Source organism: Equus quagga, chromosome 12 (genome assembly GCF_021613505.1).
Source record: "Equus quagga isolate Etosha38 chromosome 12, UCLA_HA_Equagga_1.0, whole genome shotgun sequence".
NCBI lineage: Eukaryota > Metazoa > Chordata > Mammalia > Perissodactyla > Equidae > Equus > Equus quagga.
Window position 1 is genome coordinate 68,843,975 of NC_060278.1, and position 17,793 is coordinate 68,861,767.

General features: G+C 38.9%; 2 protein-coding genes across 10 annotated transcripts in view; one reads left to right on the forward strand and one right to left on the reverse strand.

The window, feature by feature from the left end:
• Positions 1-312: 312 nt before the first annotated feature.
• On the reverse strand, positions 313-12,750 carry POLR3F (RNA polymerase III subunit F). Of its 3 annotated transcripts, XM_046679109.1 has the most exons (10): positions 12,461-12,750; positions 11,014-11,131; positions 8,151-8,218; positions 7,786-7,806; positions 7,590-7,657; positions 6,272-6,384; positions 3,591-3,734; positions 3,268-3,375; positions 2,191-2,382; positions 313-1,118 (listed from the first exon to the last, which is right to left on the reverse strand). In XM_046679109.1, exons 1-10 carry the CDS (start codon positions 12,520-12,522, stop codon positions 1,041-1,043), a joined length of 972 nt encoding a protein of 323 aa, XP_046535065.1. In that variant the 5' UTR covers positions 12,523-12,750; the 3' UTR covers positions 313-1,040. The 3 variants fall into 3 exon arrangements, with proteins under 3 accessions (XP_046535065.1, XP_046535066.1, XP_046535064.1); XM_046679110.1 differs by lacking the exon at positions 7,786-7,806 and having other exon boundaries at positions 12,461-12,703; XM_046679108.1 differs by lacking the exons at positions 7,786-7,806; positions 12,461-12,750 and adding an exon at positions 11,609-11,792.
• Positions 12,751-12,897: 147 nt separating this feature from the next.
• The window catches only part of DZANK1 (double zinc ribbon and ankyrin repeat domains 1), an 88,826-nt gene continuing 83,930 nt past the window's right edge, over positions 12,898-17,793 (forward strand). For 5 of the 7 annotated variants that reach the window (XR_006891125.1, XR_006891124.1, XR_006891123.1 and 2 more), the window contains exons 1-3: positions 12,898-13,023; positions 14,563-14,741; positions 17,542-17,695. Coding sequence is in view for 4 of the 7 variants with exons in the window: in XM_046679103.1 (XP_046535059.1) it covers positions 14,633-14,741; positions 17,542-17,695 (263 nt within the window). In the remaining 3 variants the exon portion in view is untranslated. The other 2 variants (XM_046679105.1, XM_046679104.1) reach the window with 2 other exon arrangements.

Here is a 17,793-nt window from a genome sequence, read left to right on the forward strand (position 1 = left end):
CCTACATCTGACTTCTCTGCAACAATACATCAAATAACCTTGTGTTTTCTATATGGCTAAAGATTGAGACTGAAAGTACTATTAGAGCTGAGGACAATTATAATGGTTTTCGGCTTAGTTTAGACCCATTACACCATGATTTTTAGAACAGAATAAGGAAAGGGAACAAATCTAAAACAGGACAAGAAAAATGGCACTCCCCTCCCCCATCAACTGTGAATAGAGGGCAACGGACCATTTTTAGTATAATTTTAGTTAAATAATATGTTTCTAGGGGCAAATTCCAGCAAATAATACAATTGAGCCACAGAGTTAGACTTTTAAGACTTTAACAAAGAAGGACCAGTGAAAATATTCCCTTTAGAATGAGAATGATAATACTTATGCACTGAAAACATATCCTTGACAACTGTCATCATTCGGGTTTGAGGTTAAGTACAGTGGCATAATCCTCTGGAAGAATATTTCTGACACAAAAAGGAATTAATAGTGTGTGGAAAAGGGATGTTCCACTCTCTCCCGCATCATGCCCCAAGTTTGTGTACACTCTCCTGCAATTCCTGCCTTCCCCACTTTCAATTTCTTCTCAATGAAACCACTGAGAAAAGAAAACAGAAATGGTGATAGTGAACCGGATATAAAAAATTTGCAATGAAGACTTTAATAAATAACTTTAAAATGGGCATTTTTAAGCTCTAGCCACTATCACAGTACTTGGTAAACATGGATTTCTTGGCTTTTTTCCTTGAACCATCAAAAGTCTTGAAAGCTTCAGAAGGCGGTCCTCCAGAACTTCAAAGTATTTTATTTATTTAAGAGTGGATTTCACTACTAACCTTACCTGCTTCATATTTTGTTGGCTACTCTACCAGTATAAATTTAGTGTTCATAGATAAAAAAACATATTTTCACAGCAGCAAGTCTGTATCCATTACTGTGAAGTTGGCTTTCCAGGGAATTTGATGTTCCATCACGAATTAAATTATCTGCTCCCAAAGTAACTTCATTTGCAAAATGTCAGTAAAGTTCACAGCTCTCTTTTAAAATTCAAGCCACTCTGTCATGTAAATACAGTTAGATGGTGAAATCTCACCACCTTCATGGCAGTCATCAAAAACCTTTAAAAAAGCAAAAAGTTTATATTCAAACTGAAGTTTTAAAATTATTAACATTATAGGTAAGGTCTTAAATGTCATCTACCATTAAAATTTAACAAAATATCTAAAACTCAACTGTCTATTTAAAGTGATATTGAAAACAAAACGTTCAAATTGAAAGAAATTAAGACTGTATTTAGGATTATACTACAATAGACGATCTGTGACCCTAAAGATAGTTAATGAGAGACCTTTTACTGTAGCATTAAGATGACCATGTTCACCTGCCCACTGGCCAAAAGGCTATTAGCAGGTAACAAAGGAATACAGGAAGGGAGAGCTATACGTATGAATGACTTCATTTTGAGTAACAAAATGTTTCATGTTTAGCTACTTTCCTTTTTGTGAAAGGTGCTAAACAGAATTCCAAATATGCTAGCCTTTTTTCTACGAGTTGAAACCAGAGCATGGAGTGCTTAGTCACATAGACAAGGGCCAGTATAATGAAATAAAACATACCTAGCAGTCCAAAAATATAAATGCTATGAGGGCTGGGACAGTGCTTACAGCACACAGCTGTCACTCATAAACTATCTGGGAATGAATGAGTGAAGAGTGCGGGGACATCCTGCAGGGAAAAGAACATTATCTCTGAGTTTGAATCCTGGTTGTTACTTCTAAGTTGTATGCTCTGGGTCTCCCTTAGCCTAAGTTCCCTCATGATGAAGGGAAATGCCACTAGCTCCAAGGGACAGGAGGAGGATTAAATGAGACAACATGAGAATCATCAAGAACATGTCTGGCCCATGGTAGGTTCTCAATGATCTCTTGATTAAATGATTAGCTCTCATCAGAATCGTCCAGTTCAGGGCCAAGAGCAGAGCACACAAATTCCCTTAACCCTGGATATTCTAAGAAAGAATGTAAGGCAAAGATTTGTTCATTAAAGGTCCATAATTAAGATTACATGGAGGTTTGAGCAGCTCTTGGTCAACCCTGAGAGTTTGAGAAAACTGGAGTGTGCCTGCTGGCACAATACATGGCATTTGCACTTGGTGGCAGTCAAGTATAAAGTGAAGCCACTTTAACTCACCGGGCAGAGTCCACAGGGAGCCCGGACCAAACCTGTGGGCGGGATGATTGGATTGACTGCCCTATACAGTTTCATGTGTCCGTCTACACTGCCAACTGTGCCTTCTTTTGCAGCAATGATAGTCATCTCCACTTTCCCATCATAAATGAGTGTATTCAAGATGGTTTCAATGTCCTCCATGGACAACTCTACCTAAAAAAGGGGATACATTAGAAAGCAAACAAAATGGACAAGCAGACATCCTTTTGGAGGGGATGGTAAATCGAAAAGGTTCACAATTCCCTGGTGAAATAGGGAAGCATTCTGCTGGAGAGTAATCAAAAGCACAAGGAGGCTGAACAATGGCCCAAGTTAGCACAAACCACTGAAATGCAGGGGACAAAATTCTAACCTCATGCTGAGTTTCACATTTTCTGATATCTTTATCCTCCTAAGTAAAATCTAGAAGTCTTTTAAAGTAACATTTCTTTGGTAAGAAATTGATGGAGATTTATTAAATGCTTGAGCAGAAAGATACTTCAGACATCAAAGAGTGCAAATTCCTAGTTTTTTATAAATGAGAAATCTGGGGCCCAGGGAATGAAAACAACTTGTCCAAGAGGCCATTTCAGTTTCTTCTCCGACTATGAATAGCATCCAGTACAGTGTTCTTATATATAGGTCTTCAAAAGAATATGCTGATACCACCACTTACATCTCATAAGTAGGAAAATACCAATAAATGACACCTGATGTGATAACTGATGTTTGGCACTTATGTTGAAATGTCCCTAAGAAAGTCAAGAACTTATCAGGAGACTTGAATTTTGGCAGTGAAATGCGCTGCCAGGCCTCCACTCTGCTGCTCTATATCCCAAGCTCAAGTATATACAGTTCAGACAGTGCCCGATGGCAATGATCACCTTTGCCTAACTGGCTTATAACAGTACTTTCTCAAAGTGGATTCTGCAGAATGTTCACAGGTATCACCTGAAAAAAGGGTCTGGGTCAAATGTTTGGAATACCTTGAAAACTATATCCCTATGATGAAGAAGTTGTTTTAAAAAATAAGATGAAAATTAGAAACTGGGTTCCAACCTTACTGATCCCCAATTCACAGATGTATTTCCACACTTCATGTGACGAAGCAAATGAACTATTTCTTTGTATCATCGGATTCTGTTTGCTTTCTCGTGCTGTTTCTGCCTATAAGGGTAGAAACATAAATCTCAGCAAGAATACTGGTGTTTTCTGAATACAATTTATGCAGAGTGAAATCAACAGAACATATTTTGTTTCATAAAAATTACCAATTCAATATTTTCAATTCCTATAAAATATGACATATAAGATTAAACATTCTTTATGAAGAAACTTTTTAAAGACAGACTTGTATTGCTGTCTCCTCAATTATGCCTCACCTTGCTTTGTAGGAATTTAAAGCACTGTTGGTTAAGCACCTCTACAAATTCGGATTCAAAATCCTGGTCACTGTACCAGGCTCCACCAGTCACAGACCGGTCCGGCTGCAGGTTATAGAGCATATACACCTTCTTTTTTGAGGCCTAGGAAAAAACAAGCACAGCAGATGTGGTTCTAAGGTAACAGTGTTCCAAAACTAAGATTTAAAAAAAAACCCAAACTATATTTTAGAGCAGTTTTAGATTTACAGAATTATTGTGAAAATGATAAAGTTCCCATTTACCTTATGCTCAGCTTCCCGTATTATTAACATATTATGAGGGTACATTTATTACAATTAATGAACCAATACTGATATATTATTATTAAAGTCTATACTTTACTCAGATTTTCTTTTTTCCCCCTAACGTCCCTTTTCTGGTCGAGGATCCAATCTAGCATACCACATCACATTTAGTTGTCATGTCTCCTGAGGCAAATTTGGTTGTGACAGTTTCTCAGACTTTCCTTGTTATTGATGAACTTGCCATTTTTGAGAATTACTGGTCAGGTATTCTGTAGGATGTCCCTTAATTGGGATTTGTCTAATGTTTTTCTCATGATTAGACAGGAAAAAAGACTATAGAGGTAAAGTGCCCTTTTCATCACATCATATCAAGGGTACTTGATCATCACCAAATGATGATTGATTATCATCAATACGACTTATCAACGTTGATGTTAACCTTGATCACCTGGCTTGAGGTGGTATTTCTCAGTTTTCTCCACTGGAAAGTTACTTGTCGCTCTGCCCTTTCCATATGTGGAAGTCAGTCACTATGCACAGTCCACTCTTGTGGACTTAAGTCCCACTGGACTTATGCTCCACCTCCTTGAGGGTGGAGTGCCTACATAAATTATTTGGTATTCTTCTGCACAGGATGTTTGTCTATTCTCCATTTATTTATTTATTCAAATATTTCTATCAGTATGGATTCATGAATATTTATTTTATTTTATTTTTTTAAATATTTTATTTTTCCTTTTTCTCCCAAAGCCCTGAGGTACATAGTTGTGTATTTTTAGTTGTGGGCCCTTCTAGTTGTGGCATGTGGGATGCCACCTCAGCGTGGCTTAATGAGCGGTGCCATGTCTGCACCCAGGATATGAACCGGCAAAACCCCAGGCTGCCAAAGCAGAGTATGCAAACTTAACCACTCGGCCATGGGGCTGGCCCCTGAATATTTATTTTATACTTTGGGTTAAGGATATAAAGGACTCCCTACACTTAAAACTATAAAACCTTGCTAAGAAAAATTTTAAAAGACCTCTAATACTACTTTATTTAAAAACCTTGAAAACATCATGCTAAGTGAAAGAAGCCAGACACAAAAGACCACGTATTGTATGACTCCATTTATATGACATCCAGAACAGGCAAATCTACAGAGACAGAAAGTACATTAGTGGTTGTCAAGGCCTAGGGGCAGGAAGGCTGGGGAGTGACTGCTGGGGGAGTCACATTATGAGGTGATGAAAACGTCTAAACATTAGCATAGGAGGATGGTTGTACAACTCTGTGAGTATACTAAAAACCACTGAACTGTACAAAAAAAAACTGTACAAAAAAGGGCATAAATTTTATGGTATGTGAATTATAGCCATATATTGCTTAACAACACGGATATGTTCAGAGAAATGTGTCATTAGGCAATTTCGTCATTGTACAAACGTCATAGAGTGTACTTACACAAACCTGGATGGTATAGCCTACTACACACCTAGGCTATACGGTACTGCTCTTATGGGAGCACCATTGTATATGTGGTCCATCGTTGACCAAAACATCATTATGTAGTGCGTGACTGTATATCTCAATAAAGCTCTTATTAAAAATAAAGATGTAGCAGGGAGACTGGCAAAATGAAGTGAGGTGATGGGTACGTGGGGATATGTTATATTATTTTCTGTGCTTTTGTATATATTTGAAAGTAGCCATTGAAAACTGTGGAAGAGAAATAATATTCTAAAATTAGGGAGTGATATGATATAAATATAATTTGGTAAATAAAATCACTGATGAACATCAAATTCTTAATTACTGAAACTGTGTTCAAGGAAACTTTAGGGAAGTCTCAGCTCTAATGCCTATGTCAGTGAGGTGAGCGCAGATGTCCCTGATGGAGTCAGCTCTGGAGCATGGAGCCCCAGAAGAATGTGACAGGCGTGGAGTGGGATGAGGAAGAGGAGAAACACCATGTGCTGGAACAGATGCTCCACCAGGGCAGAGATCTTCCTCTGAGTTTTTCACTAACGTACCCCAAGCACCCAGAACAGTGCCTGGCACACAGCAAATGCAAAATAGGTATTTGCTGGATGAGTAATCCAGAATGGCAGGGTGAAGTAAATTAACTTACACACCACAAAATCCAGGAAAAATGTTCATGATTCCAAAAATCCTTTACTGAAGAGAGTTAAGAAGTTTTAGATTTTTAGTGGGTAAGACACTAAGAATTAACCAGGCAGTGACATATCTAGGCAGCAATCTCCAAACCAATCCAATATGAACTAAATTTTTAAAAATCTTTTTGACCAGTTGTTTTAAATCACGACATAGCTTAAACGACAATATAAACTTGAAATATAGTTGGAACAATATATGTATAGTGAACATTTGGGGGAAGAAAAGAAAACTACTCACTGCCACAGACTTAACAGCTTTGATAAGCTTTTTACTTTCCAAATTCTTTAGAATTTTGTTAATTTCTGTTAAGGGCAAGTTACTCTTGTATCGGATATCTCTGCTCCATATTCCTATAAGAAAGTCAAGTAAAATAAGTTGAATATTAAAGGACTTGTTTTATCTTGTTGTTTATATCTCATTCCAAAACTAGCAATATATATATATATGTATATATTCCTACAGCATAGCTGGAATGCTACTGTGGTACCTTTTAAAAAAGAGATGAAAAGGACATTTCTATAATGGAAGAAAAATCTTAAATGTTATTTAATTAACTTATATTGTTTCCTCCATCCCCTCATGCACCCCAAACTTGTTTTCTGTTGTTTTCAGTTTAGATTGTAAATGTCAAAAACAAACGTAAGTTTGGGTCAGGATCAGCTGCCATCCTCAACAGAGAGCAAAAAACCCTTTATGTGAGACTGAATGCACATATATCCATTATTCATACAATACTATATTTGGGAGATGGAAAATGGAAGATTGTGGTTCTTACAGCCATTAAAAGCCCTGCACAGGAAGCTATGATTTCTCTTTTAAAGAAGGACATAAGCATTAACCATGGAAAGTAAATTTTATGTAAAAATATTTTGCCCTATTTTCTTCCTAAAGTAAAGGCATAATGAAGTAGGAAGAATTTCTTAAAAATAGAGAACTTTTTATGTCTACTTTTAAAATGTTAATTTAACTTCCTAACTAATAAATATGAGAATTATATGATTTCAGATTATATCATAATTGTTAGCTAACATCAATGACTCAAATAGATCCTAAATTGTAATAACAGCAATTTAGATATGGTTCTTCAAGGGGGACAGGAGAGGAACTAAATAGCTGTGAGCGACCTATGTCAGACACCGCCACACTGCACTCGGCATCCCTCTGGTTTTTGCAAAAACCAGAGACGCTATTATCCACAATTTACAGCTAAGATGAAGAAACTAAGGCTTCCAAAGTTTAGAAAGTGAGGATTAAAAAAAAAAAACTTTAAGTTTTAATTTATTTATTTTTAGAGAAGACATTCACATGGTTCACAATCAGAAGTTTCTTTCCATCCCTGCCCATAGCCATCTAGTTCCTGCCTCCTTTGAGGCAACAATGGCATCACTCTGGGTGTCCTTCAAGCATACGTACATTATATATGTATGTTATATTTTCCTTTCCTTTTAACACAAATGGCGGCATCCTCTACACACTGAGCTATACCCTGGGAAGCCAGGATCTCAGACCCTTCCCAAAGACAATGTTTTTTCTGCTTCTTCCTTCACATGCTTACCTTTATTTCCTGCATCCTCTATGATTTGATATACTAGTTTTTCTTGGTTATCTGATCCTTTCATTTTACTGCAGGGGAATAAAATAGAATTAAAGAGGCAAAGAGGTATAGGATAATCTAATAATCTAGATGACTACTTAAACGAATTAGCAGACAAGGTCACCACACTGACTTATTTACCAAAAGAAGGGCTTACCTTAGAAAGAATGAGACAGGGCTGAATGTACCAGAATGAAAAGATGTCCAAGATACAGTAAGTGAAAAAAACAAGTTGCAAAACAGTATGGATAGCATGATCCCATTTTTGTTAAAAAAAAAAAAAAGAAAAGAGATTATATATAAATATATAGTATATAAATATATAATCATCTATATGTATTTATATATACCAAATTATTAAGCACAGTTATCTCTGGGAAACAGAACTCATGATGGGAGGTGGGGATGATATGTAAGACCAGTTAACAGTACGCAATTCTATATTGGCTTTTTTCCCCCAAAACATGTATTACTTTTGTAATAATTAAAATTTTCTTAGAATAAAAAAAATTAGGTGCTTACCCAGCATTCTGAGAATCCTTTATTCTATACAGAAGGCCTGTATTGCTCCGTAAGAGATCCAGTTGACCCTAAAGTTTTGTTTTATAGAAAATAGCAGTGAATTATTTTGCAGATATATCAAATCCAATGAAAATGTTAATGCATTCTTTAATATTTTACACAGAGTAAAATATCCTACCTCCCAGTTATTTGTCAGTTCCTTACTTGAGACTTAAGATTTTGCCTACATATCATGTGCAATGTACTTTTCAAAACTTAGCTCTTTATCTCATTATTTTCCAAAATATTAATACCTAACAATTTCCTATATGCCAGATCCTCGCTTGGCTATATGATCAATGAGTAAGGAATTTTAAACAGGCAGCTTTAGAATAAATGAAAATCCATATTCAAATTTAAATAAGTTCATAAATATATATAATAATACAATAAAAATTAAAATATAATTTATATAAATAAGTTCAAATGAAAGCTAAACATGCATAAATATTCTATAACATGATAGCTAAATAAAATTTACAAAGTTAATAGTGACATTTACTCATATGATTTCTATAGTGTTATGTGAAAATTAGGCAGAAAGGTCAACCAATGAATAAAAGGCCTGTGGTGGTTTTGTTTTTATATAACAAATCAAAAGTAAAACAAAGCATGTCTACCATGCTTCTGAATTTCCTTGGGTCTGAATTTAGAGCATCCAGACGGCTGTACCACTGGACTTCTGGCAGTTCCGGGAAGCCACGACTGAGAGAGGCCTCATTCCCGTGAGTTAAGACTGGGCAGACCCATGACTTGAAAACAGGTTTTCATATGGATGAACAGCAATACCCGCCCTCCCTCCCTAGACCCCACTAAGTGGCAAAATCTAACCACAAAATTCAATTTGGAGGCTCATTCCGTTGTTTAATTCAGCTATGACCCTTACATGAACACCTGTGCTGTAACAGGTGTTTGGGGGGACAAACATGAATTGTGAAAGAGAATCACACAGCTAACTTCAATATCATCCGGTTGGCATTAAGATAGGGGTAAGTAAAGAGTGGGAGATGCTCTCAGAGAAGCTTTGGCCCAGCCTGGGGGGTCAGGGAGGCTTCCTGGGGATGATAGCAGAGTTGAGTCTTGAAAGGTAATGAGGAGTTACTCCTTCAGTTCGTCAAGAAGAGCCTTCTAAGCAGGGAAGACAGCAGGAACAAAGGACCTGACGCATGAAACAGCATGACATGGCCAGGAACCAAAAACAATCTGTTCCCTTTAAAACCCAACTTTTGCGGCAGAGTGGTAAAGGCAGATGAGGCAGGTGAGAAAGGTAGGGGCTCAGTGTGGTAAACCCAGGGGTTTGGAGCATTGAGCACAACTTTCAGTGGGAAAGTGACTTGGCCAGATCTGTATTTCAGACAGATCAGGCTGGCTGCTCTGAGGCAGACAGAGCAAGGAAAGCCAGTTAGGAGGCACGGCAACAGGCCAGGTAAAAGCCAGAGCCTGAATACATGCAAGGGCAACAGGAATGGAAATGGGGGACAAATCTGAGAATTGTTTAAGAGTTAAAATCACCAACATTTTGTGATTTATTAACAATTACTCCTTGCTTAAAATTCTTCAGTAGCTCCACCACTTCCTATAGCCTATAGGACTGGAGGGAGGTGGGGTTGCAGAGGTGGTAAAAGAGAGGGAGGTGCTAAGGATGATTTTCAGACAGAAAGGAAAGGGCTGAAAGGGTGGCCAGAAGACAAAAAATATTTTCCATTGCCACATCCTTCCAGCATCCCTCCCTCTACTGTTCCTGGGGCTGAAACCTTCACCACCGTGAAGAGACCAGAACTCACCAACATTCCTTTTTTGCTTGGGCTAAAACACGGATGAGCAATCTGGCCCAGTGAGCTTTTGCAAATAAAGTTTTACTGGAAAACAGCCATGCCCATTTGTTTATGTATGGTCCATGGCTACTTCTTGCAGAGTTGAGTAGTTGTGACAGAAACCATATGGCCTGTAAACCCTAAAACATATACAATCTGGCACTTTATAGAAAGAGTTTGCCAACCTCTGTGCTAGAAGGTTAAAGGGAGTGGTTTAACAGAAGGTTCACCTGTCCTCAAATCGCCATATCCAGAGCCATTAGAAATCCAACAAAGCTTAAAAAGCAAATGGGTCTTCACACGAGTCCTCAGTCCTCCACCTAATTGTTACTACAACCAAACTGAAACACTCTCAGGATATAGGATTTTGATGATGTGGGAAAGGAAGGAGAAAGAGGTAGATTTAGAGCACGGGGCACCATTAGGTGGGATGTTTTTGGACAGGCGGAGAATGACACTAGGGCCCCAGGAGAACAAAGAGGTAAGAGCAGGTAGAAGGTTTCACTGAAAAACCCCACTGCCGTGTCACTGGACGCAGAGCCTGCACTTCCTCCCAGAGGCCTAGCACTGATGACATTCAACTGGACTCATTCCTGCCTCCTGAAATGCTCAGAGTGAGAACGTGGAGAGTAATACCCTAATGAAGTGACTCTGTGATGACTCTCAGAAAAATCAGGGGGTAATATTTCACAGGGAATGGCCCCACACTAGCAGTAGAAGCAAACAGAAGGTAAGAACAGATACACCTATGTGTACTTACACATCTTAATGACAATTAGATTAATAAATACAACAGTGAAAAGAAAATACATTTATGTTACTCATCTTGTAAAATGACGTGTAATTATTTCTTCTTTCCTCAGTTTAGGCTGTCTGAGCTGTTTCCTGGTTTGCAGTCTTGTCAAAGTCACAATCTAACACACTTTTGAATGGTGTCATGACTACATAATAGGAAGTAATGACAATCAAAACATATACATAATTATGTTAACTAGCTGGATTCACCTTACCATGGACAACAGTCTATTGATGGCCACTGCCCGTTGCTGGGCTTCTATGTGAGGCATTTCATTCTGAATTACTTGGTCTGTGATTCCATGAGGGAACTGGTGACATAATTCTATAATTCTAGGAACAAAGGCATTAATGATATTATTCATGTTTTTACCTATTTCAAGAGGCAGTGGGGGGAAAATACAAGCAAAACAGTTTGAAATTGTGCCTTTTTTCAGATTTGGCAGATAATCTGGGTTTCTATGATGGTTCTGAATCAAAGCATGTTAGAAATTGAGGAAGATTTTGAAATACACGTTTACATTATTACTGTTATTTAAGGGAACTATTTCTTTTCCTCACCCATAGGAACTCTAAATTAGAAGAAAAGTCAAATGAAAACAGAAAAAATATTAAAGCTGAGGCTTCAATTTTCTCAGATCGAACAAGTATGACAAAGTTAAGATACAGTGCCTTGGGTAGCCACGTTTGTAAGCAGGAGGCAAATTGGATGTTTCCGGTGGGAAGCCAAAATTTGTTATGACAATTCATCACAACTGGGGCCGTTTTGGGGATTATCTGTACCAAACAAAAATAAGCCCAAATCCTCACCTTGTCATAGGATCATCATATGTGTTATTCCTAACAGTTTGAGAAAGTTGGAGTCTTTTAAAACTATGTAGTAAGGGGCCGGCCTGGTGGCGCAGCGGTTCAGTCCCCACGTTCCGCTTCTCCGAGGCCCGGGGTTCGCTGGTCCGGACCCTGGGCGCAGACATGGCACCACTTGGCAAGCCATGCTGTGGTAGGCGTCCCACATATAAAGTGGAGGAAGATGGGCACGGATGTTAGCTCAGGGCCAGTACTCCTCAGCAAAAAGGGGAAGACTGGCAGCAGATGTTAGCTCAGGGCTAATCTTCCTCAAAAAAACCCCACAAAAAACTATGTAGTAACCTAAAAATTGCAGTGCACGGATAGAGAATACAAAATTAGAAGAGGCTTTAGATGCCCTAAAATCTTGACCTAAAACTGCATCAAAACCGTTTGGCTTATGTTGCTTCGCAACCACAAACTGCTCCCTAAGTTTGCTCAAACATTCTGTCGTGGGAGTTCCCTTAGTGACAACAGCGATCCTGCATCAGAACATGTATCCGCAAGTGTTACAGAAAAAAACGCGGAGTCCTCTCTGAGCGTCGATCACCTCAACGTAGCAAGGAAGCGCATCACCACAAGTTCCCGAACAGCATCGGGGCAAGGTAAGCAGCACAAGGTTGCAAATGTCAAACTCGTTTTGAACTTCTTAAGAGTTCTGCTCCCTGGGGACAGGAGTGGGGGGTGGTCCAAATCCCGCAATCCCTTTCCTGTGCGCTCGTGGAACTTGCTCCGGTATCTACCGAGGGGCCCAACAGAATTGGTCTGGCTGCGGGGGCTCCCGAGCCGGGAACCGAGCCTCTCTCACTGGTTTACCTGTTTTCTATTTCCACCGGATCCGCGTCGGGCGGCTGCACCTTCACTTTCACCTCAGCCATGAGGGCGCAGTTCCCGGGAGACGCAGGGACTGGCCAGAGAGCGAGCCGGGGAAGCCGGGGACTCGCGAAGACAGCACCTGGCCCGGGCTACGGGCCTTCTTCCTCTTGTCGCAGCAGGTCCTTCCTTGTCTGTCGGCTTGAGGTGGCCAAGCCGCGCCTGAAACGCCTTGCTCACCCGCGCCGCTAACTTCTTTTTCTTGTTTTCCAGAATGTCAATGCTTGTCGGACGAACGAGCCTGGTTCTCTCATTCTGAGTCGACACGCCGCCTTTAAGCACGCTCCAACCTCTGTGAAGGCATATTCTCGGATGCCTACGGAGAAGCCTCAGGAAAGGAGCTCCAGGCTGGTGCCGTTCTTCCGGCCAGGCGGCAGGGGCGGAGCTGGTTGCTAGGAAGCGGGTTTCCACCAATCACCTGCCCAGCTCTCAGTGGGCGGGGCGCGGCTCGCAGCGTCTGTGGTAACCCGGACAGCGCTGAAGGAAAAGGCCAGAGGCCGTGAGAGGTGCGTTACCTGGCTAGGGGCGGCGGAGGTGTCTCGGGGGTCCCGATCCGGGTTCCGGTGGCCAGAGGAGGGAAAGGTGGAGGAGGGCCTCCTTCACACCGCTTGAAAGGGAGCGGACGTGCCTAGCTGCCTCTGATGGGCGGGAACGGGAACGAGACGGGGTTCCGGATCCGGGCGGTGAGAGGGTAGTCTGGGCGGAGGGAGTAGAGATGTGGGCGGTGCTGTGGACCCCATACTGTGGCTGGACGTTGCCGATGGGTCTGCTTCTTGATCCCCGTCGCTTGGGGCCCACTGACTGCCCCAGCCTCGTAAGGGCAGCTCCTAGTTGCCGCGCGAGTTATTCCCCAACTATTTTTATTTTGAACTAATTTTTCAATTATTTTTACTTTAACTGCCTCTGACTTAAATGGAAAAATGAGGAAGGGCACCCCGCGAGTACAGCCCATCCCCCCTTCTGTAGGGGCTATTACTCTACTATCAGTATCTGCAGTTTAAATTCTTAGCCTTGTACCTGAAACTATTCAACCATTAAGCTCACTCCTTAAATTTAATTATCCCGCTTTTGGAAATACAGTCTGTGACAAAATTCAAACCCCAAGATGTTCAGTGCAGCATTATTTAGAATTGCAACGACCAAAACTAAAAAGAAACTAGTAATAGTCTAAATGCCCAACCACAAACTGATAATAAATACGTAGAAAGTTGTAAATAATAGAATGAGGGTGCAAGAAGTACGCTAAAAATAGTTGAATGAATATTTAGATCACAATTGAGTAAAACCCTACGTATCTATAATCGTTGAAATTCGAGAAGGCCATACAGAGATATAAATGGTTGCTGTATTAGGATAAGGGTTGCTTTTTTTCCTCTTGAATCCTTTATGTATTAATAATTGTGATGTCCTCCTCCAGGAAAAAGATCCGTAAGGCCTCCATACTCGTACTTAATTATTTAAATAGAGAAATGGAGTGGGAGACTTTTGTGGTTGTTGCTCACTGTTTCGATCCGTGCTGGCTTTCAGCTGAGGCTGATGCTCTGCTATCCCTCTAAAGTTTCTTTGCAGCTTTCAAATGCGAAAACCATTTGGCCACAGCTGCAGGGCTGCACTCGCAGCTTTCCCAAAAGAGTTGGCTCGAAATTAACGTTTCATGATACATACAGCGTTATTTCTGTTCCTCTTGTGTGATGATTTGCCCTGAAGCCAAGAGAGGTGGCACACTAATAAGAGGCAGGAAAGGGTGACAGTGATCCAGAGGGAGCTCAGATCACATCATTAGTGATGGTCTCTGTTCTGACATATTCAGTTAATTTGCCCATTTAAAATAATTCCATTTCCCCATCCCATTCATTCGTGCTCTTTTCCCAGAAGGTAAGTATTTACAAAGTCAAAACTCCACACAAGACCTCAACAGCAAAAATAGAGCTGAAACAGCAATTATTTCAATTAAAAATTGAGTAATATTTGTAGGTAGTATATTAACAGTATTCTCTTTAGTTTTTACTAGTTTTACTGTATTTAAATGAGGTGCTTCTCTTCAGCTTTTCTGTTCCAATATAGATGCCCACTGGAATTTATTTTCATCCAGTTTTTTTAATGTAAGGAGAGAAAATGACTGCTGGTTCAGTGTGTGTCCCTCAGATCATACCACTGCGAGTGCCTCAGCCCGGAAAAGCCAACCATGAAATTGATAACAATACACTTGTGGAAATGAGATCAGGTGAGAATCAAATGTACTTGAAATCATTTGAAATAACATTATCATACTTTTTATTTTCATCTGGTTGTTGGTTTACTTCTTTGCATGCTTTCTGTAATCAGCACCTTAGGAAGTTTGTAAAACTTCCCAAATTTGAAACAGTGTCATTCCTGATGGTTTTTAGAGTGGTGTGTATCTAGCTTACAAAGTGAGCTCTGACCCGCCTTTCGTTTGTATAGATACATAGTTGCAGCAATGCCTTAACTCAGGTTAGCCAGGGTAAGATGACCCGTGCTTCCCCAAACTTTCCCAGGAGTCTCATTATTTTTCTGGGATAATAAATTTGATCTACTAACACAGGCTTTCCTGGCAGACAGGTTGGAGATTGAATCTTGGCTTTGACAACTTCTAGTGACCTTCAGTACTTCCTTAGCCTTTCTGAGTCTCAGTTTCCTCATCATTAGACAGTGATGATAATATCTACCGCTTAGAGCCATTATAAGGATTAAATGAGCTGATATGTTACGTGAGATGCACAGGGTCTGGCACATAGTAATGCCAAAACAAATCTTAACTATTATTACAGAAATAATTCAGTGTATATATTTCCTGATAATGCCAGGAATATATATATACACACACATATACACATACATACATATATATACCTACATACATATATATAAACATGTAATTAACATAAGGAGAAAGGAAAGTTTTATAGATAAAACATATGAACAAATACTGTTTAAAAAACGTTGAGATTCTAATTAAATATTTAAACAACTGATATGTGTAAAAACTATTTATCTGTATTTATGGTGACCTCTGTACTTCCTAGACTGAGAGTTCCAACTAAGACTATGTTATATTATACTATATTTCCCTTTATCTTAAAAGCTAATATTTAAAAAAACTTTTGAACCAAATTACAAATTTTAATAAATGTGGCCATAACTCTTAGAAGAAGTTGAGTGATTATTGACAAATGATGATATAAATGAGAGGGTATCCAAATTCTCTAATATTTAAAATACTTAATAAATAAAGAGATTCTACAATTCAATAACAAAAAGAATAATAACCCAATAGAAAAATGGGCAAAGGATGTGAAAGGACATTTTATAGGAAAGGAAATATAAATGTCTTTTCAAGGTGTGAGAGTAAGTTTCTACCCCCCCCCCCCAACCTGCTTGCTGAGCAGACTTTACCCCCTGCTTTAGTTGCTGTGTCACAGTTAATCACCACTCGACAAAACGTATATACTTGTTTGTTTGTTTGTTTGTTTACTGTTTATGTGTTCTTCCTAAAATGGAGGCTCCATGAGAACAGGGACTTTGATTGCTGGTCTATCCCCAGTGCCTAGAACAGTGTCTGGCACATAATAGGTACTCGGTAAATATTTGTTGAGTGAATGAATGAATCTTACTCAAAATGCAAGAAATGTGAGTTAAAACTACAAGATACTTTTTTTTTCAACCTAGGAGATTGGCAAAAATAAAAGAAAAATTGATAACACACTATATGGGTAAACAGGCACTTCCATGCATTGCTGGTAGCAGTGTGAATTGTTTCAACATCCATGGAGGGAATTTTATCAATATTAACCAAAATTACAAATGCACCTATCTTTTGACTCAACAGCAGTAGTTTTACATATTTTACATATATGAAAAGAACTTTTTACAAAGTTATTTATTACAATGCTTGTAATGGCAAAAGAAAGAAAAGGAAAAAGAAAAAGGAAGCCTAAATTTCCTTCTGTAGGGGATTGGTTAAATTATAGTTCATCTATGTAAGGAGAGAGTACAATGCAGTCATAAGAAAGCATGAGGACACTCTTTATGTACCAACATGGAACACTATCCAAGATAGTATTGTTCACTGAAGAAAGAAATGCGTGGAACAGGGTATGGCATGCCACCATTTCTGTTAAAAGAGAGGGGAAAATAAGAATATGTACATATATGCTTGTATGGAAATAATATATTTTTGGAAGGATACTCGAGATACCCTTGATTGCCTTTGGCCAGCTGATATCAGGGGTGGGAGGGAGAGTTTTAATTATATATCCTTTTTTGACCTTTTTTAAAAAATTGAGATATAATTCACATATTAGTTTCAAGTATACCACATAATGATTTGACATATGTATATATTGTGAAATGGCCACTACGATAAGTCTGGTTAACATCCATCACCTCACACAGTTACAGATTTTTTTTCCTTATGGTGAGAACTTTTTGGATGTACTCTCTTAGTAACATTTTTGACCTTTTGAACATTGAATCCTATGAATTTATTATCTTTAAAATTTTTCCAAGAAGTGTAGGAATCATTTACCAAGTCCAAATAAAATGTAATTAAAGCATTTCTGAAGCAATGCTCAAAAAATTAAAAGTTAGCTTCTGCTTTCTAAATGGGTTTTAAAACCACCCTGTGCTCTACCCTGTTTGTATCAGCGCCCCATTGGAGGGGCGAAGTAACATCGTGGTTCAAGAGCATGGGCTGTGGATCAACCCAGCCAAAGTCAAACCACAATTTTGCCGTTACTTAACAAATTTCTTAAGCTCTCTGGGACTCAGTTTCCTCATCTAAACGGTGGGTATAAAATAGAACCTGTCACATAGGATTGTAAAGATGAAATGAACTAATTCATCTAAAGCATAGTGCCTGGCACAAAGAACTCAGTTATTGTTAGTTGTTGTTATTCATTTCTACAATATATTAAAAAAATCTCATTAAGTAACTGATCCACGAGTATTATTCAGGGACTTGTTACTTTAGTGTTAATTACGGTTATCCTGTTTGGGTTTTTCAGATACCCCAGATGTCAACATATATTATACCCTGGATGGCAGCAAACCTGAATTTCTAAAGAGAATAGGTTATGGTGAAAATAATACATTTAAGTATACGAAGCCTATTACTCTGCCTGATGGAAAAATACAAGTGAAAGCTATTGCGGTTGCTAAGTAAGTTAAGAGCATGGTGATTAAAACAATTTATAATGACATTATGCTTTCATTTTATTTATTTCTTCCTTTGAGAATCAGTGCTGGATTAGAAGGGC

Excerpts from the sequence above, each read along its gene's own strand:
- POLR3F (XM_046679108.1), bottom strand. The coding sequence starts at position 11,772 with ATGTCTGCGCCCAGGGTCCGGACCAGCGAACCCCGGGCCTCGGAGAAG. Across the intron at positions 11,132-11,608 it reads TATGATGATCCTATGACAAG|AATTATAGAATTATGTCACC; the intron begins GTGAGGATTTGG and ends CTTTGTTCCTAG. Across the intron at positions 2,383-3,267 it reads GTGAATTGGGGATCAGTAAG|GTAGAGTTGTCCATGGAGGA; the intron begins GTTGGAACCCAG and ends CCCCTTTTTTAG.